The 22,678-nt window shown below is 35.3% G+C and overlaps 2 protein-coding genes across 3 annotated transcripts; one reads left to right on the forward strand and one right to left on the reverse strand.

Moving 5' to 3' along the window:
- Positions 1–3,761: 3,761 nt before the first annotated feature.
- On the forward strand, positions 3,762–9,502 carry LOC147477157 (cyclic nucleotide-gated ion channel 4-like). The gene is made up of 7 exons (XM_086581969.1): positions 3,762–4,452; positions 6,394–6,609; positions 6,726–7,042; positions 7,235–7,343; positions 8,070–8,306; positions 8,568–8,654; positions 8,761–9,502. The coding sequence occupies exons 1-7, from the start codon at positions 3,898–3,900 to the stop codon at positions 9,274–9,276; spliced, it is 2,037 nt and encodes a 678-aa protein (XP_086438095.1). The 5' UTR covers positions 3,762–3,897; the 3' UTR covers positions 9,277–9,502.
- Positions 9,503–10,066: 564 nt separating this feature from the next.
- Positions 10,067–18,628, reverse strand: LOC147477158 (uncharacterized). 2 transcript variants are annotated; one of them, XM_086581971.1, is made up of 10 exons: positions 18,404–18,628; positions 18,072–18,157; positions 17,748–17,977; positions 15,332–15,449; positions 14,592–14,666; positions 14,401–14,524; positions 13,796–14,295; positions 13,566–13,696; positions 12,027–12,116; positions 10,067–10,515 (listed from the first exon to the last, which is right to left on the reverse strand). In XM_086581971.1, exons 2-10 carry the CDS (start codon positions 18,090–18,092, stop codon positions 10,413–10,415), a joined length of 1,392 nt encoding a protein of 463 aa, XP_086438097.1. In that variant the 5' UTR covers positions 18,093–18,157; positions 18,404–18,628; the 3' UTR covers positions 10,067–10,412. The 2 variants fall into 2 exon arrangements, with proteins under 2 accessions (XP_086438097.1, XP_086438096.1); XM_086581970.1 differs by having other exon boundaries at positions 14,592–14,669; positions 18,404–18,607.
- Positions 18,629–22,678: the final 4,050 nt, after the last annotated feature.

The raw sequence follows: 22,678 nt of genomic DNA on the forward strand, positions 1-22,678 counted from the left end.
GAAAATTTTAGATCTAGGTTGAGAAAGAGTTTGGATTTACTAACATTGGGGTTTTCGTTTTCATTAAAGAGAGGTGGGGTTTTCATTTTGGAGTCAAACCGCTAGGTTGGAATGGGTAGGCGATTAGAATTTGTGGTGGTCGGTTTTGGTGGTGGTGGAGGAGAATTGAGGAAGAAGATGCACTGTTGACGATTTGGGCTTTGGGCCTTGGGCCAAAAACATTAGTTTGGTTGGGCCGGTTTTTAGTTAAGTTGTTATTGGGCCGGATTCTAGTTTAGTTCTTGGGCCAGTTTTTATGACTTTGTTTGGGCCCAATTTAATTAAGTTTTGGGACCAGTTCTAATATTAGTCTATGGGCCCGTTTCATTTGTATTTTTGGACCGAACCACTTAACTGTTTTGGGCCATTTCTAATATTGCTTGGGCCTGTCCATATAATTTAATATAGATCCCATTTGGGTCGGGTAGAATTAATAAGTTGGTTTTAGACTTTCGGGTTCTAAGGTTTGGGCTTGGCCAATTGGGTCCGAACAATGACCTTAGCCATGAGCCCATAAACCATACACCTTTAGCCTTAGCCATGAACCATGGCTATGACCATGGACTTGTCGAATACGAAAACGACAGTTTGACTTTGACCATGATATATTTGACTTTGACCATGACAGTTTGACTTTGACCAAGACCTGTTGACTTTGACCAGGACATGTTGACCTTTGACCATTGACGATTGACGTTGACTTTGACTTTGACCGTTGACTAGGAAACGTTGACTTTTCTAGTTTTTCACACGTTTGTTTATATTCATTATCTAATTATGATTTGACGTGAGTAGTGTGTAAAGCATATATATATTGGGCTTTGATTGTGGATTGTAGACTATATAATTGTCTTTACATTTTATGTTGTAAATGGTATGGACAAATTAAATGTGGAAATGCTGTGGAAGCTAATATAAATCTAGTTGTCATTATCTAATTAAGATTTGACGTGAGTAGTGTGTAAAGCATATATATGTTGGGATATATATATTAAATGGAATAGTTTTAGAGACATAAATGTATAAATACTCCATTATTATATATGTGAGATGCTACTATGAGGTAGCATAGTATTGGTGAATATTTGTCCACGGGAGTGTGGTGTAGTGCAATAATATATTGGCACGTGAAAGTATGAAAGTGGTTATGAGATATAATTGAGATATTTCTAAATATTATGGCTTAGTGCAATAAGGTAATTGACCTGCACGTGATATAGTGATCGAATTTATTATGAGTCATTAATGTATGACACTTGAATAAATTACGTAACGAAAATCCTAGAACCTGACTACCACAACTCATGTGATTGGCCCTTCCGGGCGTTTGATTAATCTGAATGGCCTTCTCAGCGGCCTTCCGGCGTTTGATAAAATTTGAATGGCCCTCCCCCGGCCGAATAATTGGCTTGATTATTCCGTTCGCAAAATAGAACGATGATCGCGCAATATTTTATGCGAATAGTGGCATTACTTACATAATTGCTTCCGTGTGTGATTTTACGGTGTCGCGGCATCCCGCCGGGGGGTGGTTATGCACCTGAGTGGTTCATTATGTAAGGGGAGGCATGTGGATGTACATGTTCGGCGCCGGATAGCGATTGTGGTAGCCGGGAAACTAGGTAAGATATAGATCTGACGTGATTTTAGGGACACTCAAAGAAAGCCTGAAATAATATAATTATGGTAATAAGATTGGTTGGTTATTGGTTTAGTTCGAACCTAAGGCGCCTCGATGGAGGAACTACATGTCTTATTTATGATGCATATAGTTTGTTGTGTGGTTAGTGGGAAGTTAAAGGCTTCGATGGAGGAACTACACCCCTAGATTATTGTACTTAAGGATGTTGTATTAGTCGTTGAAAGTTAAAAGCCTCTTCGTGGAGGAACTAAGCTAGCCGCGTATGGATTGTGTATATATATATGTATATTATATGTTGTATTTTAGGACTACTCACACCAAAGCATTGTTTATAATCTTGTCGACCGATTTGCATGTTTGCTTTATCGGGTGTGTTCATTCAATGAACATAGTTGATAAGTTTTAGCGAGTTTTAGTGTTGAAGAAGAGTGGTTCTTTAACTTGTGGTTTTCATTAATACGTTCATCTCGATTTGTTTTGTTTTCCTTTGAGGTGATATAAATTTTAGTCTAAACAATGTTTTTTGTATTTTCATTTGTAAAATTTTATTAAAGAGTTATTGAAAGGATAGTTGTAACCTAATCTTATTTGTGAATCTTTGTCATGAAGAAGAAACTTTTGTTTAAGTTAAAATTTTTATTGGTTTTATTATCCTAATATTTAAACCTGTTTTTGGGTTTTGGGAGTTGAGTCGTCGTCGCCACCGAGGAGATCGAAGAGTCGGGAACAAATAATGTTTTTCCGAATTCTGTCGAAATTCGGAGTATAACAAATCCCCTCAAGATGCAGTAAAATACTTGGAAGGAACCTATTCCTCGAGAATAAATTGAGACTTGATAGTGTATCTTGAGGGGGAGCATGTTTCCCGACACCTACAAAGTACAAACTACATAAAATTTTCTATCTAGTACAGGTTGATAATGTGAACACTCTTGTTCAGAGCATGTGTGTGTGATATGTCCCACTTCACATGGCGAAGGACCAATTTCACTATAGCAAGCAATTCTGAAGCCTTTCCAACGTAGCCATCTCCACATCTCGTGAGCCATCTTCATATGATATCGTTATATTTGAATGGTTACAATCCTTAGTCCACCATAAAATGTAAGTTGTTGGCTTTGCATCATCCACACCTTATTTGCATGACGAGATGATCTTTGTTTTTCGTTCCGTACTTAGTAGTGTCCTAATCAGAGGTAAGAAGAATACTAGCATATATTTTATTGGTTATTGGAGTATCAAATTTATAACTGAAAATGTCTGTAAAAGTATTGGCATAGAAGCAAACAAAATAAGGGAAGTTGCAACGAACCTGGGTCCTTTAAAATTTGGGGCCTTTACAAAATACAATCTTGTTCTGTTCTATCCACATGCCATCGTTCTGCTGCCTCTGATGTCTTTTCCGTATCGCATTTATTATATTCTCGGAGCACCCTTACAATTGAGATTTCGCTGTTAATTTTATTTACCAGTGCAACAAATATTGACCATGTTTCATATGATGCATTATTTTTCAACAAGTATCATGTTACGTTAATAGATATATATATATATATATAAAATATCACGATGATTTGTAAGTTGTAACAGGTTCATAGTCTTTCTCAAGTTTCAATGGTATATATATATATATAGTCTCCATTCTCCAGTCTCCACTCCCAACCTATAGGTTATTTTTATAAAACTAGTGGCTTTTGATTTAACTAAAATAGAATTGGATTGCTTCAAACTTAGCCATTATCATTTTCTCGAACATAAAATGAGTCTGAAAAATAAGCATGCTATCGAAGATCATATCTACAAAAAATGAGTCTTAATTCAATTTGGAAGTCCATAGAATGGTTCTATTCCTACATATATGTGTGTGTAGTGGTTGACTCAATTTCATGTTTGGGGATAAAACTAGAAAATAGATGATCATAGATGGGGACACCAAAGGGTTGGACAAATCTGTCAAGCCGTTAAAAAAAAATTGCATTGAGGGACATGGTAGTGTGGTAGAGAGGAAAATTTGGTAACTATACAAATCCTATATCCGATCCATTTGTCCATGCCACTCTCCACTCCACTTGTTGTGTCTATAAATGAATATGTTTTAGTTCAAATGTTATGTTCATTTTCTCCAACCTCTTCACCAAGACCCACATAATATCTCCACCCCACAAACCACCACCACCAGTTCTCTCCCTGCTCTAAGGAGTTTAAGGCGACAGAATATGGCAAGTAATGTTCCTAGAGAACCCTTACATGCTCCACAAATGCATGTGATCTATGATGATCATGATGATGATATCATGAGTGATGACGATGATGATATTATGAGTGATGTTGAAGAAGAAGAAAACTCATACGAGTGTCATCCCTTATATACAATATGTAGGGCCCAAAGGAGAAATTGGTTTCTAGGGAAGGTTTTGGATCCAAGAACAAGATGGATTCAAGAATGGAATAGGGTGTTCCTATTTGTATGCGTTGTAGGTCTTTTCGTCGATCCTCTCTTCTTCTACTCTCTTTCTATAAGTGAAGCATGCATGTGCCTCTTTATTGATGGATGGTTTGCCATTACTGTCACCGTTCTCCGCTGCATGACTGATGCATTGCATGTTTTGAATATGTTGCTACAATTCAAGATGCTGAAATTTGCATCTCTTATGAAAAGAGAGGAAGAAGAAAAGCTTCATAACACAAGTGCTAAAGCAGTGGCAATCAGGTACTTGAAAGACAAGAAGGGATTCTTCTTTGATCTCTTTGTTATCCTTCCATTGCCCCAAGTAAGTGAGATTGAGTTTCCTTTAATTTCATCATCAATCACACTGGTCTTCATCATTTCATTAAGGGTACCCTTTCATTAATAGCTAGTTGCAGTTTTTTTCATCTTAATGAGAGTACAAACTAAGCAAGTGATAAGTATCACGTACTGTATTATTAGAACAGTGCTAGTTAGGTGAGATTTTGTACATTAGTGTTATAGGGCGGACAAGTGTATATATAAATGGCTTGTTTCAATATAAGCTTTTCCATATGCTAGTTGGTTTTTTGTGCATGTTGAGTAACTGTGTTCTTTGCAAAGCAGTAAGACCATGTTCGCTTGTTTATTAGTATACACTGTCTAATTGGACGGATTTTTTTAGCTCAGCGACACTAAGTTGGAATAACCTTAAACCGCAGAGGTAAAACATACTTACATCCCTTAGTCCAGTGGCTAGGCATGCTGCACCGCGACCATTATCTAATCAAACTAGCTAGGAATAATCCCCAAACCGTGGACCAGTCGACTTGAGCTTCAACCTATGAGTGTCAATTTAAAACAATAACGCCATGTGTGGCAGGCGTTTACATAGTTGGAGGCTTAGAGCTAACCGTCCCTACATTCTATTGCCAGCGTGCATAAAGCATTTGGATGTCAGCAAGCCATTTTTTGGGGAAAAAAAACTTAAATCTTACAACTTTTAATTTTGGTATTCGAATTACAGTTCTAGTATTTTAAGAGAAATTTTTTATTCATAATCACTGCTTTAGTGAACAGATTTTGGTCTATACCTTATTGCAGAATAGCACCGTCCTCAAACTTGAACATTTCCCAAAATACTTTTTTTCCCCTATTTCCACTCATCGAACATGTAAATTGGCTGGGGTAATAAAATTGCTACCACGACTGCACTTGCCAGATGGTAGAAAACTAGGATGCTATGTACCATCCAACATGAAAATGAACCGGTGTGAGCGGTAGAGATTTTTCGTCACCTCACTATTTTAATTCATCGCATTGTATAGTTTAATTTTTTTATGCTAATGCCAATGCTTAATTGGTTTGCTGGAAGTTATGGAACTAAATATTTTTGGCCACCATGATTAGCACAAACAGTAGTGGAAAGAAAAACCACCCTTATATTCTCCCATCCAATATATGGTGAGATTACCAAAAAAAAAATCCAATATATGGTGTCATGTTGCAGAATTATAGACAGGTCTCCATGAGCACAATTGTACAAATATAAAATATTCTCAACCTTGCTCTGAGATTCTCAGGTACTTTATGTATGTTTTCAGTTACCAAAAAATAAGGGTAAATTTCTGATTCGGCCATGATAATTTCAATGTGTTCCTAATTCGGTCACAAAATGCAACTCAGGGCATTTTGTCTGCAACTAGTGGGATAACTTTTTGTACTGAGTTGCTGACAATGTTCGGATTAAGAACAAAATGACATTATCATGGCCGAATCAGAAATTTACCCTTATGCAAAAAAAAAAAAGGTACCGTATGTTTTCGTATGTGCAATGAATAGGTTGTGCCTTCACTATATTTGGCGTTCTCCTTCTTTCTAAAACAAGACAAGACATACCTTTCAATTGCGATTGCCTATACACCAAGTGCCCCTTGTGCAAGAGGGAGCCAATATGACCCACTAACTAGCTAGTGCAACGTAACTGTGCAAGATGGGCCATTCTTTTGGTATAATTGTATCAATGTCGGTCACTATAATATGCCTTCTGATTTTTCGAATCACAAATACGTTTTAAGGCCAAGTGCATGCTTCAGGAAAATCAAATTGTACTTGCATTTTAGTTATAATTTAGCACAATGTTAACTGTTAATTACTGTCTCACAAGTGTTGCTCAAATTCTATGTATAATTAAGCACGCCATCATAAAGCAAGATAAAACATCATTAACATTATATGACCTGATCTTTCAGTCTATCTGTTGCAGATTGTGCTATGGGTAGTGACTCCCTCTCTTTTAAGCGAAGGATTGACGACGGTGGTGATGACAGTATTCTTGATAGTCTTCTTGTTCCAGCATCTCCCAAAAATCTATCACTCCAGTTGCCTCTTACGGCGAGTGCAGAACTCCTCTGGATACATTTTTAACAATGTATGGTGGGGTTTTGCTCTCAACATGCTTGCATATTTCGTGGCTGCACATGTGAGTATTCGCTATAGCAAATGTAAATCTCACCAAATTTGTAACTACATCCATAACTATCCCTCAATTCCATTAAACTCGTTCGATCAATTGAACTCACTAAGCAATATTGTTAGGCTGCTGGGGCGTGCTGGTACTTGTTAGGAATCCAAAGAGCTACAAAGTGCCTAAGAAACCAATGTAGAGGCACACCAGGTTGCGGGCCTAAGACATTATCATGTGAAGAGCCAATATTTTACTTCGGAACAGCCATGTTGAATGATAGAGCCAGATTGGCTTGGGCAGAGAATAAAACTGCCAGGACTATCTGCATAGAAAGTCCTGATGATCAATTCGACTACGGAGTATATAAATGGACTGTGCAGCTGGTAACAAACCATAATCGCTTTGAGAAGACGTTGTTCCCAATCTTCTGGGGTTTAATGACTTTGAGGTAATTATATCACCTTCATACAGTAGGAATTTGTTTTAGTACTGATCTCCTGAAGCATGACTTCAACTGATGCGCTTGATGAGCAATGAGGCTAGGCCTCTATGGTGCGTGTCAATTAGTTTGTAGTTTAGCAACTTAATATTTTTGTGTTACTTGCAATTTAAAATGTGTTGTTTTATGTCAATTAACTAGCACTTTTGGGAACCTCGAGAGTACAACAGAATGGGTGGAAGTAGTTTTCAATATCATCATTCTCACTAGTGGGCTGATTTTGGTCACTATGCTGATAGGGAATATCAAGGTAAGGACATCCTTCAATAGCTTAATGAGATCTCCAAGTGTTCGTGTTCGAGTATTCTGGTTTACGAAAAACTGACGCATTATGCAATTCTTTTGAAACTTGAAAGTGCGGAACTCTTGATTAGCAGTTTTAGTTCTAACATAACCCACGAAATAAGTTCATTTTTTATAGCCCAAACACAAGAACTGACTTATGTTGTACCAATATTTGTCTTTAGGCTATGTTCCATCTATTGCATTCAAAAACCAGAGCCCTTGGTTACTTCAATAATGTACTACTCTGAGGATAGATAGTCTGGTCCCTATCTGACCCGTGACCAGAAGTGAGTCGAGCCACTTCCAATATCACCGTAGCATGGCACGTCTGCCTTGACAAGATTTGTAAAAGATTTTGCAACCTTAATATGACAAAAGCAGACATACAATGCCAAGGATTAGAATTTAAATTTTCAGGGTCACAATAGATAATTGGAGATTTGGAGACCTCTTACTTTCATCAGAACATGCTCAATTTCTGTCTGCCTTGATTGCATCGTACTATAAAAGCATGACGGAACAACGACATGACCAAGGAAGGAGGTATGTGTGTAGTTAATCAAGGATCACAATGTGAAGAGTGAAACTAAGATCAAATGGTCCATCCACTTGATACAATTTTCCTCATGCACGTAGTAAGTTATAACTATGAAATGCACATTGTACGTAACTGTCGGCACACACCATACAGGTTTTCTTACATGCCACTACATCAAAGAAACAAGCCATGCATATAAAGCTGAGAAATATGGAATGGTGGATGAGGAGGAGACATTTGCCTCCAATATTCCGGCAAAGAGTACGCCTGTATGAAAGGCAAAAATGGGCAGCGATGCGTGGCGTTGACGAATGTGAGATCATCAAAAACCTTCCTGAAGGACTAAGGAGAAACATTAAGTACCATCTCTGCTTGGACCTAGTGAAACAGGTATAATTTTTGTTTTAATTTCCTTGATCTGTTCCCTGTCCATTTGCATATGCATGGTCTTCATTCTGGTCCCTGTGTTCAAACTGTATGTGGTAAGGGCCATATTTTGATATGTAAGCAACTAAGCGGCTTGGGGTCCCAATTACAATTATTGAAACCTGATGTACTGTTACACATTTCCACCATTTGGGTGGGCCACTAAACAGATAAAGATTTTTGGTTTTTTGCTTCAAGTTTTCGAGTAATCCAGTGTGTTCACAGGTACCGTTGTTTCAACATATGGATGAGTTGGTCCTAGAGAACATATGCGACCGCGTGAAGTCCCTCATATTTCCCAAGGGAGAAACAGTGAGTTTCAAAAATGAATTAACTTAGACTTTCTCATCTAGATTCACAGATGAATGGATATATATGAATATCAACATAATTCTCTTTTCAATGCTTCATTCTGTAGATAACTAGAGAAGGTGATCCAGTTCAGAGAATGTTGTTTGTCGTAAGGGGACATCTACAGAGTAGTCAAGTTCTACGAGATGGCTTAACGAGTTGTTGCATGTTAGGTCCTGGGAACTTCAGTGGAGATGAGCTGTTATCATGGTGCCTTAGAAGACCATTTGTCGAACGTTTACCTCCGTCATCATCGACATTAGTAACACTTGAGACCACAGAGGCATTTGAGCTTGATGCGCAAGATGTTAAGTACGTGACTCAAAATTTTCGATACACATTTGTCAATGAGAAAGTGAAGAGGAGTGCACGATACTACTCACCCGGCTGGCGGACTTGGGCAGCTGTAGCAATACAATTAGCTTGGAGAAGGTACAAACATCGTTTGACACTCACATCGTTGTCATTTATAAGGCCGCGAAGGCCCTTGTCACGTTCTTCTTCCCTAGGAGAGGATAGACTCCGGCTATATACAGCTTTGCTAACCTCGCCAAAGCCTGACCATGATGAGTTTTCCTTTTGAAAGGATTGAAAGTTGTTTGAACTTTGAAAAACTTATGTACTACAGTAACTCAGTAAGGTATCGTGAGTTATAGCACTCACAGCGCAAACAATATAATGATGCCTTGATGCTTAGGAGACTGAGTGCGGTAGCAAGAGTCGGACTGTTTCTTTTATCCTACGCTACTGATAACAGAACGACCAGGCATGTATCTTCTTTCCATCTATGGTTTATCTCTTTCGATACCTTGCAAAAGACCTTCGTGCGGTTAATAATAATTTATCCCAAGTCATTAGAAAATAAACCAAACCCTCTCATGTAATGTAACGTCTTTGGAAATGGTTGGCAAAACCAAAATAGAATTAAGGTTTTATTGCTCTTTGCTCGTCAAAGAGTACTCACTCCCCTTTTGTTCATGGGTGGCCTAGTTTCTGAGAGCCAAATAGCAAATCTGTTTTTTCTACTTTCAAAGATTCCAAAGATGTTTCTATTTTCCAGTATGTACAAGTCTCGAGGATTACAAATTTGTTTGGGTTGGCAGACTAGTCTCTTGGTCTCTCAAACAATTTCCTGGGTAGTCAGCTTCCTTGTAGTCTTGAGTCTGTCAACTCTATTTTTTAAGAAGATAATCAAGCTGTTCGTTCCTCAGCCTTACTAATCCGTTCACTTAAATCTTAAATCGTGTTCTCGCAGGTCAACATTACACTGCAGTGTTCATTGGGCTTAAGATCAAAACAGACGGAAATTAATAATTATTTTTATGTTACATGCTCTGCTGTAACCGGAAATTTATGAAGAGAAGTTAGAGAAGTTGCAACAAGGAAGAACTTTGCTGTCCAGAAATGCGAAGTAACATACACTTAACAACCCCACTCCAACACTCATATACTTCAAACCCAAAGTAAGATTGCCACAAGTTGGATTTCATTTTCTTTTTGTTCTCTGGTTGGGGAGGCGGTCACAGTTCTTTAACACATTGTTTAGTTGCAGGCCTGCTTAGCATGACCTTTTGACCTTAACACCCCGATAAAATCATTCTTTGCAGGGGCAATGAATCAAGTAAAACAAAGCTAAATAACAAAAAGCTCATTAATACTTGCATTCATTAGAAGATTGATTTTCACAAGAATAAAACAAGACCTTCAGATGCTCTCGAGTCACCGTTGGCTTAACCTGCGCTTCTTTGCTAACCTCTCCAGCCTCTCCTCTTCTTCAATTTTGAGTGCTTCTATTCTATCCTCCTCGTGACCGATTTTGGCGCTGTTGAAAAGGAAAATATTACATTCATCGTCATCATCAAAACAAAATTATGTTATCTTTAAGAAAGAAAAACCTTAATAACACAAACAGAACACATCATCAAAACAAAATTATGTTATCTTTAAGAAAGAAAAACCTTAATAACACAAACAGAACACATACACGTTTAAAATTACTACGAGTAAGTTATATATCACATCTATATATAAGCCCAGTAAAGGTGTCCCATTGTACTTAGCAGATTAAAAACACACAATTGATGTTCCTAACTACAACTAAAATTATTAGAATACTCATAGTCATCAAAAAGCAAATGGTAAAAAACTGCAGAAAGGTATGGGGAGCTCAATCAGTAGTAAAACACTGTGTCAAAGCCACTGTACATCAAATCTACTAGAATATTAAATCAGGCTTTAAAAGTACCATACTACTATAACCATATGAAGGATCAAATAGCATCTCAGATTTAACACGAAATCATAAATGCAGACGGTCATGTAACCAACCAACCGACCCGAACCGAACCGAGTTATATGGGTCGGTTATCCACTTAGATTGGATTGCTAATTTACATAACCGACTATGTCGGTATAGTCCGTGTATGTAATTTCAACAGTTTCAAATATAGATCTATAAAGCCCCATGTAACCCAATAACCCCACCTTTAATATAATATATAAACTAATAAAGAAATAAAAGAAACCGTGCAACCCTAATGTCCTTATCACTTTTGAGTTTTGACTTCTTAGTTAGAGGTATAGCCACCACTTCCCACCAGTCCATTTCTTATTCATTTTGCACCACCAATACTCCACCATGCCGCCACCAGTCTATGTTTTCCTTTATCTCTCTTCTCCTCTTTTCTGCTCCATTTCTTTTATTTTAATTTTCTCATCTTATTTCAATTATCTTTGCTTTTTGTATTTTCTATACATCTCTTGTTGTTTTCGGATGAACAAGTTGAGAGAATTGGTTCAGTTAATATCAGTTAAAACCGCAAAAAAATCAGTTCAGATCGGATACGGTTAGGATGGAAATTGGTTGGTTCGGTTTCAGATCGGTTAAGTCTAGAGTATCGATTCAGAGCGGTTGTTGAAGCACATAAACCGACAGGGTCAGTTTGGTGGTCGGTTTTACTCCAAAACCGACCCGAACCGATCCGTGCACACCCCTAGCTTAAACAAGTTTTTTTTTTTTATTATTGGTAAGCCTGTTTTAAATGAGATCAGTAACTCTTTGATGCTGGCGGGGTTCGAGCCCCAGACCTCTAGTATCATCACCCAAAGGTTTTACCGACTTTGCTAGTCGGCACCTGCAGCTTAAACTAGAGAACTGGTGGCTTCATTTTTTTTATGGAATGCAAAATAACCATCAACACTTTGTATATTATGAGTGTTCCTGAACAATTACCAAGAAGAACCGACCCAGTTTCCCTGTGAATAGGAAAAAACTATTCCAGCCAATAACAGGAAGAACAGAATCAGCAACTTAACTAAATAAACTTCCCTTACCTTCTCCGCTCCTCTCTCTGGATATCATCAAAATTAGCCTCCATGTCGCTGTCATCCTCATCAACACCGTCAAACTTCCTTCGATCATATCTAAAAAACATAAAACAATATTATTTGCATCACCTAATAATAATTATGCAAAAAAATAGAAGTGAGGTAATGACAATAAGAGGAAAAATAACAAAAAAAGACATCTGAAAGAAACACAAAATCCCATGGAATTAAATTTAGTCAACATCAATAACCATCTTTACATAATAACTCTCCATCCTCTTACTCACTCATTTGCAAAGACAGTAAATAATTACGATTTTCTCACTCAGTTCGATTACTCTCCTTGACAGTCGCCATTTTTTTTAATTAAATTTTGGGGTTAGGCAGACATCAGGGAAATGATGTTCACACGCACTGCATAACGTGAAATGAAAATAAAACCAAATGAAATACGAAATTCATAACTATTATGAATTGATACAACGGCAGTAAACAAACAACTGTATAAGGAAACTGTAACTATATGATTCATTTCTAACCAGAACCACTAGTTCAAAGAGATGGATTTTCGGTAGTTCAAAGCAACAAATCGTCCTATTCAAATTTAGCTGGGTAAATAGAATTCTTTTCTTCTTTTAATTATAGCAATCTCTATGTAGATCCAATTTGAAGGGGAAAATGACAATTAACAAGTGCATCTACACAAACTGTACTTCTCACACGCAGTCACCAACTAACAACACAAACAACTATCTTTTTCTTAATAAAAGGGGCCAACTGACTAATATGTATTCCGACTTCCAAGTATGTAAGTACATTAAACATTTTATATTATGTTATCCAACAATCAGAGACAGTTCAAGACTTCAAGTACATACCGTAAAACCCACCACTAGAAACATTGCAAGCATTGGATCCTATGTTATTCTAATATACAACTGTACTCGTCAATAATAGGATTACAACCAGACTGATTGTATTAGTGTATATAAAACAAATCTGTTTTATATTTTTCTTTGATGAATAAACTAATGTGTCTATATAGTAAATGATTTAAACCTCTGATTACATCATGTATTCAGCTTCTATCATGTTTAATTTCGATTTAAGATAGAACTATGACTTGTCTCGTTTGAACTTAAAATAGTGGCCACTGAAACAATAAACAAGAACAATGATGGAGAGAATCCTATTTCCCTAATAAGCGATGGGTAGAACGCTAACTATGTACTTGATGAAATCTTCTCTGATGTGTCATTCTCTGTGATAGATTAACATCAGACATGTTTATCTTTTCCTTTAACAAAGCCTCCTAAAATAGTCCTTAACAAATGTAATTGTAATTGACCAAGAGAGTTAATGGCTACAGGAAATTTTATGTTGGTAGCTTAAAGGTAACTGTGTAAATCGCTCAAAAACCTTATAAAACAGCTTTTGTAAATTAACTTTTCAACTCTTCACTAAAATTTGTGGAAGTGATGAACCATTGATTGATGTAGATACAAACATAAAAGGATAACACGTAAGGAGTTTAAGGACCCTTACTTAAACATGCCTCTGATAATAGCCATGGGATCCTCTTCATCATCAAGTTCGTCAGAGTAAGGCTGTTGCCTTCTCTTTGAGCGATCCACTTGCATGGAGGCACGTGGCTGTAACTGCTGAGGGGGCTTAACCTGAAAATTTTCAAGCAGAAACAAGTCTACACATCAGACAAGATAGCAATGACGTTACCTCGTCTGTGAGTTATTAAGAAGAGGGGAAAAGATGTAAACCTGCGATTTTGATGAAGCAACTGACATCTTTGAACTTAGGTTAGGTTTCGGCAGTCCTCTCATGTCCCTCGTATGTTCTGAATACTGCTTTTGCACAGAAGAGTGCGGTTTAGACAAGGGTGTTCTCTGCATAGATGCAGGCTGTTTTTTACCAACTAATGAAGCCTTTTTATGCATGTTCAAAGATGGGGACTTATTCGACACTTGCGTCTTATTCGACACTTGTGTCTTATTCGACACTTGCGTCTTAGAGGCCAATCCTTTTAATGTTGATGGCCGGCCAGGCCCATTTCCAGCATTACTTCCAAGGTGCTTCCTAGAATCTGCTGACGCCATATTGGGCCGCCTACTTCCAGAAGCCACCTGGCCATACGAAGCTTTGGTCTGCATTTGGTGATTTGCAGGAACATGTTTTCTTTCTTCGCGACCATTTGGTAATGGCCTGAAATGATTGCTCCCTGACTGCCTGCTTTTGGGTTGCACCGGAGCAGATCGAGCATCTTTGACATCAGCAAAAACCTGTTATGAGTTTCCTCTATGAAACTACTATGTTCAAAGCCACGTGAATAACAACAAGACCTGACTTCATATAACAAAAAACTGACCAGAGTTTCGGACTGAAACATTGCGAGGTGCGGGCTCTTTTCTAGGAGCGGGAAGTTCAGAATCTTCTGACAAAAGAAACGAATAATCTCTATTGTTCTTGAGCTTCTGCGCTTTCAACTTTGCCTGCAAAGACCATATTACTCAAAGGAACAAGAAGACTGGATAGTTCATAGCAGCTTGCAATAATTACCTCATGAACTTTAGGCGGTTGATCACGTACAGCAGGCCTTGTTTGTGTATTTGTAGAGTAAGATGCCTTTTTGCTCTGCTAATATTAGGGTGAAAATATTAATGAAGTATAAAGCAATTTGGAGGTACAAAAAATGACTCATCCAGGAGAGATCACCACTCTTAAGGAGTTTCAACTGAGAACAACTTGTTAGTGTTACTTAAGTTTTTGACTCCCAATTTCATCTGTACCTTTTTCCTATTTGCATGGCGACTACCTCCCCAACTACTTCTGTCGGTGGTAAGCACATGATTGGTGTCTCAAAGGGGTGCCAAACTAGTTTGGAAGTGTAGGGGCATATTTCATCTAAGAAATACTGACTGGGAGCCTGCCCAACCCAAACATACTCTTTGCGCAAACAAAATATAACATGTCCTTGGGGCATATAGATGCTACTTATGCCACTCATGACATCATAATTAAATCGCTATTATGTTTAAAATTCTACTCATTAATGTCTGCAACAGTCATCCCACACACTCTCTGTCTTAAAGGAACAAAACAGATGTTTGGAAAGTAAAACCATCCACCACAAAGGAACACAATTTGAGAGGTATAGGGTCTTACAAGGCATTCCAAGTCTGATTGATCGTAATGCTTCTACTTTTAGGTTATAAGCTGAACGCAGACCACAAAAGAAAGTGTCTGACCTAACATTTTTTTTTTTTTGACACGTGACCGACCTAAGTCAAAATACTTACAACGTGACCGGAGCTTGAAATCCTAGCTGCCAAATGCTGATTTTCTAGAAATGACTTGCTTTCCTGGATAACTCTTTGAGCAATAACAGGCTGAGAAGGGCCGAAAAAATTTCCATAACTGTGACAAATCACTATACAATGTGAGTAAATAAATCATTTTGAAAGGTTATTAAGCATCATTTAGAAACTAAAGATACTCCATCATAACAAGCCATGCATTCAATAGTATGGTTATTCACCCATATCACAAATCACAGCCATAGATCTTTACTTATTGTACTTTAATTTTCCTTGTGACATACCAAACCTATGAAGCACGGACACCGATGCAGACGCGGCATATCCTAAAAAATATAGGACGCGGACAAAGCAAGAACACAGATATTAAAATATTTTAAAATTCATTTTATATTGATGTAACATTATATTTGAGTCGTTTCATAATAATTCAAGATTCATAAACATAGGAACAATGAAAAGAGTCATAAAGACATCTCATACAACTATATAAGTCATGTCCGCGTCCATGCCGTGTCCAAACTACCCTATCATGCGGGACACGCACATGCCGCACCAGAAACTGTGTCCAAGCCGCATCCGACACTGACAAAGTGGAATTTTAGAGGTGTCCAGCCAAAAAAAAATGCTTGCAACATAAAAAATTTGTACCCTCAACCCCCAAAGACACAAATACTTATTCTGCAGAATAATAAGAGTTTACCCATCCTGTACTTTTGTCCCATGAACCATAAACAATCTTTTCTGCAACCTTCTTTATAAGGAAAAGAGTAAACACAAATCAATCACAATACACTATGTTCTTTTATCAATTATCCAAGTACGCTGAAGCAAGATGGGCAATGAAGAAGAGCTATTTCAAAAGTAAAGCCGCGCTTATAACAGAAATTCCAACTCATACAAAGATTAAATGTAATCAAAATTAGACAATGAATGGCCAGATCATCGTAATTATAATTTCAGGCAGGGTCTCTCTAGTGCAATAGAATAAGAAGGTGTTTGACAAGCCACTGACTCAAGGCTTAAAGCCTTACATAAAAAAGCATAAGCTGCATAGATGCAAATTAAGGAATTCCCAGAAAAGGTACTTGACAGTTCAGACCAAAAAAAAACAAAGAACAATGAACATTGAAGAGGAAGGTGTGGATAATATCATAATTCTATAAAGAAGTGATTCATTCTCAACCAACAAACCACTAATCAAAATCAAGTCTATATTAATCTAAAATTCATAGAACTCACTTTCGAAAGTCTAGCACACTCACCCCCACCACCAGCCGCAAAAGAATTGTTTGTGCAAAAACAAGTCAAAAGTTGAATCACATTCACAGTTCTGACTTTTCGAGTTTTAAAATACGTAAAGCATGCCCATGTAAACACACACCAAAAGAATAGTTATTCAAGGATGTGGAGGGAACCACATACCAAAGGCTGACCAACAGTAAGGGTTTATCAGCACCCATGATAAAAGTATTGGACAACCTTTTAGACTAGAAAACTGCGAAATGGTGGAGACAGACGTTACGTAGACAAAAGGAGAAGAAAAGAAAGAAGAAGAAGATAAGATTGTGGGATGTAGAATAAATGGTATTGAGAGGTGAAATCGGCCGAATAGCTCCTTGCTACTTGGACCGAAAGCAATGTAATCTTTATCATCATTATTACATATACAAAGTGAATTTTACTGATAAAAAAAAAGGATATAGAATAAAGGAAGAATAAGATGAGGATGAAATAGGTAGAAAGGAAGAAGAAAAGGGCAAGACTGTGGGGTGGAGACTAAATGTAGAAGAAAATTAAGATGTTTATCGCAAAAATTGGGGAAAAAAAGGGCAGAAGAAGTATTGAAGTTGTGACAGACACGTTTTAGTGGCGGACGCCCAAATATTTTTTAGCCCCCTAATCCCAAGAGACCTCCTAACATCGGTCAAATATTTCTTTCGACTATTTCTTCATCAGATAAAAGGACGTGATTTTGTTCACTGCTCTCCTTAAACTTTATTCCCCTCATTATTTATTGATTAATATAGGGTATAAAACAATCTACTTGAATCTCAAAGTTAACCATTACTAAAGCACAAGATTATCAGATCATTACCAAACATAAGATTACTAAAGGTTATCAGATTGTTACCAAACATAAGATTACTCAAGATTATCAAATCATCAGTAGGAAAATCCTGGTTTCAGGACTTCAGGCATAAGAAAATAATGTGAAGAAAAACTTGCAGTCCTTGTTAAAGAAAAATGACATGAGCCAGACATAAGGGAGACAAGTACAAAGTAAAGGGAAGCTAATTTCAATAAGAAAATGAACCAGATATAAGTAACTTTTTCCAACAGTGGGAATTTCAAATATATAAAGACACAATCAACAGAATAGAAAAATGCCACTTACTTATCATTAGGAATTTTCTTTTTTCTCTGTTGAGAATTAACAAGAGAAGCACCGTTTTCATTCTTCATTTGTAACCGAAGGTTTTCTTTCAATTTCTGCCTCAATGCTAGGTAATCCAGTTCATCCTTGGTAGGTTTTGGATCTTCTTCAAACTCCTCTTCACCTTCTTCCTCCTCTTGTTCATCCTCATACTCTTCATATTCATCTACATCATCACTCCGATACATCTCCTATATAACCAGTAAAACATAAAAAATAAGACTATAACTCACTTATATGGTCCATATTGAACAACATGATTGAAAACTCAACAGAGCCACTTACATTTCTACCATAATCCCGCATGACTACTTTAAACCTCCACAACGCCCACTAGATTGTTTGGAAAAATATATGAAACAATCCAATACCTGAACCATACGTTTACCAAATTAATCAAATCATTAGTTCTCTAAAATTGACAAACATACATTTCAAATAAATGATAATTAATAGTAGATAAATTCCCAACACTCAAAAAATTAAAAAAATTAAATAAAAAATCATGAAAAAATGAAATTCACCCAACACTCAAATCCAACGATTAATTAACAAAACCAATCAAAAAAACAATACACAAATCAAATTCATAACAAAAAAACCCATAAAAAACATACCTTTGAATCACAAATCACGTCAATTTGACCAATATCTTTAACCGCCAATCCTTATTGTAATTCAAGATCGAGAAAGAATATCTAATCTACCTTGACACAAAATTAAATAACCCCAACAAAGAAATTGAAGAAATTTGAAGAATTAGAGATTGTGAGGATTTGAGAGGAGAGCTGAAAACATCAAGTTTTTTTTTTCAGTTTTGCGAAATGAAATTACAAGGAAAGAGATATATCCAGAAGTTTAGGGGTATTTATGGGAATTCATATATTGTCACGCCGTGTGTCTGTGTGTGGTCGTTTTTATTACGGACCATAGAGTAAAGTAAAGTATCCTATGTCTGAAAACATAATAATAGGTGGCCCAAAATTTATATCTATGGCCCCAATTCCCAGGTAACATACCCATAGTTGTCTACTCGGTTCTCATGCGTCGATCAATAGTTGCATAAGAAGTCTACTATCTACTATCTATATACTAAAGCAGAGACCTTTAAAGGAGGATTTTCTCTCTCTTATGTCTCATTCTAATATGAGAGTTAACATTTTCTCTATCCTATGTGGCACTATAATATGAAAGATGGTATTTTTTAATATGCTACAATCCTACGTACATGGAACCTCTTTGGAGAGTTTGAGTGTATTTCTAATTATTATATTTGAAGCTCTTTGGAGAGTTTGAGTGTAATTCTAATTCTTATATATTTGATCAAATAAAAAAAAAATTGCTAAAAAATAGGTGATTTGTAGAATGTAATTTCATATTACGAATCAAACACTTTTATTGTTCTAATTTTTATATATTTGATCAAATAAAAAAAAAATTGCTAAAAAAATAGGTGATTTGTAGAAACTAATTCCATATTACAAATCATACAATTTTAGTATCTATGAGACTATGATAAAGCACCGACTTATTTCGAATATATCCTTAACACGTAACAATTATACAAAAAATAACATCACAAAATATATAATAGAAAATGAAAAAAAAATAACGACAAAGCAATAATGACAAATATTTTAAAATATGTATAATATTGAATGAAACTAACGTAAAAAAACAATTAATGAGAACCAAAAACTGGATGCAAATGTATCGAACTAACCTCAAATAATATTTGACGAAAAATCGGAAACTGGATGCAAATACAAGCATTAAACTAATCTTAAAAAGTAATTAATAGAAAATCGGAATATTAATACAACTATATTAAACTAACCTCAAAGAATAATTAACGGAAAATCAAAATTTGGATGCAAATACATCAAACTAACATTAAAAAATAATTGTCAGAAAATCGGAAACTGGATGCAAATGCATTGAGCTAACCCTCAAAGATTAAATTAACAGAAATCGAAACCAATACAACCGTTGAACTAACCTCAAAGAAAAATTAATTATAAATTGGAAACATAATAATGCAAATCGTGGAACTAATCTTAAAAAATAATTAACGGAAATCGGAAACTAGATGCAAATACAACTTTATCAAATAATAAACGAGAAATCGAACCTGGATGCAAATACATTAAATTAATCTCACGTAACAATTAACGGAAATAAAAAAAAACTGGATGCAAAATGCATCGAATCGACCAAGAACAATTAACAGGAAATTGGAAATTGGATGCAAATGTATTAAACTAACCAAAAAGAATAATTAACAAGAAATCATAAACTGGATGCAACGACATTGAATTGATCTCAAAAAATAAATAACGAGAATTGGAAATTGGATGCCACTGCATTAAACCAACCTCAAAAAATAAATAACGGAAAATCAGAAACTGGATGCAAATGCATTGAACTAACCTCAAAACATAGTTGAGTTATATATTGTGGGAATGTCTCGATAAATATAGTTTTGTATTTAAAATGGTGTTTATTTTATCTCTTTCCGTATTCAAGTAGCTTCAATATATATAAACTTCGCCTTATTAGGCAATCTCACAAAACATCAATCAAACTTTTATTATTAAACAACAAAATGAAGTTGAAGGGTTTTATCAAATATGAGTTTTTTTTTTTATGGAGAGTGAGGTTTTCACGTTATAAGAAATTTGGTTTAGTGATCAATATAATATTAATATATAATAGTTCTGCATATTTGCAAATATTTTTCAGAATAATTAATATAAAAACACCCGTTCGTAGATAATCTTTGAAGATCGATTCCACATAATGAGTCATGCATAATTTAAAGAATAATTAACGGGAAATCGAAAACTGAATAATCTTCGATGATCCCACATAATAAATTAAGCATAATTTACTTTTTATGTCATGTTTGCAATGACACTATAGATAGATTAGTAGAAGTTGGTATTACACACCACATTAGATAATTATAAGGAAATCGAAAACTAGATTCAAATACATAACTGAGCTCAAAGAGTAATTAACGGGAAATTGAAAACTTTATGCAAATTGCATTAAACTAACGACAGATAATAATTAACGGGAAATTAGAAATTGGATGCAAATCTTTGAAAAATATTTAACGAAAAATCGGAAATGGTATGCAAATACATCAAACAAACCTCAAATAATAATTAATGGGAAACCAAAAACTTGATGCAAATACATTGAACTTAACTCAAAAAATAATAAACAAAAAATAAAAAACTGAATGCAACTGCATTGAACTAACCTCATAGAATAATTGGTGGAAAATTGGAAACTAAATGCAAATGCATTGAAATAACCTCAAAGCATAAATAATCAGAAACTAGATACAGATGCATTGAACTAACCTTAAAGAGTTATTAAAGGGAAATTGGAAACTGGATCCAAATGCAATGAAGTAATCTCAAAGACTAATTAACGAAACATTAAAAAATGGATGAAACCGCACTGAACTAACCTAAATGAATAATTAACGGGAAATTATAAATTTGATGTAACTGCATTGAACTAACCTCAAAAAATAATTAACGGGAAATTGGAAACTTGATGCAAATGCATTGAACTAATCTCAAAAAACAATTAACATAAAATCGGAAATCAGATGCAACTGCATTGAACTAACCTCAAAGAATAATTAACGGAAAACCAAAAACTGGATGCAACTGCATTAAACTAAAATCAGATATTAACTAACGGGAAATCAAAAATTGGATGCAAATGCATTGAAATAACCTCAAAAAATAGTTAACTAGAAATCGGAAATCGGATGTAACTGTATCGCACTGACCTCAAAGGATAAATGTCCACTTTTTTAGCCTTCTCACATGAGTAATTACGAGTAATTAGGAACCCAAAACGAAAGTGAATTTATAAAAATAGACCCTTACATATATGTAAATTGTATATAAATTGTAAACTATCAAACTAATTAACCTAGAAAAACAATTAATATGAAAATCAGAAACTGAATGCAGATGTATTAAACTAACCTCAAAGAGTAATTAACAGGAGATTGGAACTTGGATGCAAATACAATGAACTAATCTCAAAGACTAATTAATGAAACATCGAAAATTGGATGCAACTGTACTGAATTAACCTTAGTGAATAACTAATGGGAAATCATAAAATGGATACAATTGCACTGAACTAACCTCAAATAATAATTAATAAAAAATTGAAAACTTAATGCAACTGCATTGAACTAGCCTTAAAGAATAATTAATGAAAAATTAGAAACTGGATGCAATGTACTACATTAAACTAATCTCAAAGAATATATAATTAATGAAAAATCAAAAATTTGATGCAAATGCATTGAACTAATAACCCTAAAATATATTTGTATTATATGTAGGGAGAATAAATGTCTCGACAAATATAGTTTTGCATTTTAAATAGTATTTATTATAATTCTTTTATTGTGATTGGAATGCATTACTATTCAAGCAGCTTCAATATTATTTTGGCCACATTGGACATTCTCACAAAACTTTAATCAAACTTATATTATTAAACCTAACAATAAAAAGAAGTCGATGAGTTTTATCAAGGTTTGGTGCTTCCTTTTTATAGAGAGTAGTGCAAGAAATTTAAATGAGTAATTAATATAATTTTTATTTTTGTATAGCTATGCATAGTTACTAATATTTTTTAGAATAATTTAATATAATAACACCCGTTCATATGATAAATCTTTTCAAATGTGAGTAGTGTATTTTTTTATGATATGGAAATAATCAATCTGTTTTAGTGATTTGTACACATTAGTACGTAAGCTGAACGGTGATGATTTACAGCTAAATCACCATAAATTTAATAAAACTATTATACAAGCTAGATTGAGTTTAAGATAATTTTATTTAAAA

This window comes from Coptis chinensis, chromosome 9 (assembly GCF_015680905.1).
Source record: "Coptis chinensis isolate HL-2020 chromosome 9, ASM1568090v1, whole genome shotgun sequence".
NCBI classification, from domain to species: Eukaryota; Viridiplantae; Streptophyta; class Magnoliopsida; order Ranunculales; family Ranunculaceae; genus Coptis; species Coptis chinensis.

What these genes read in the sequence shown, in the direction of transcription:
- LOC147477157 (XM_086581969.1), top strand. Translation starts at nt 3,898, where the DNA reads ATGGCAAGTAATGTTCCTAGAGAACCCTTACATGCTCCACAAATGCAT. An exon ending in TGGGGTTTAATGACTTTGAG is followed by an intron (nt 7,043 to 7,234) that starts GTAATTATATCA and finishes TCAATTAACTAG; the next exon opens with CACTTTTGGGAACCTCGAGA. An exon ending in GCTTGGACCTAGTGAAACAG is followed by an intron (nt 8,307 to 8,567) that starts GTATAATTTTTG and finishes GTGTGTTCACAG; the next exon opens with GTACCGTTGTTTCAACATAT.
- LOC147477158 (XM_086581970.1), bottom strand. Translation starts at nt 18,092, where the DNA reads ATGCGGGATTATGGTAGAAAT. An exon ending in AAGAAAATTCCTAATGATAA is followed by an intron (nt 15,450 to 17,747) that starts GTAAGTGGCATT and finishes GATTTGTCACAG; the next exon opens with TTATGGAAATTTTTTCGGCC. An exon ending in CAGAGAGAGGAGCGGAGAAG is followed by an intron (nt 10,516 to 12,026) that starts GTAAGGGAAGTT and finishes CCTTTTCAACAG; the next exon opens with CGCCAAAATCGGTCACGAGG.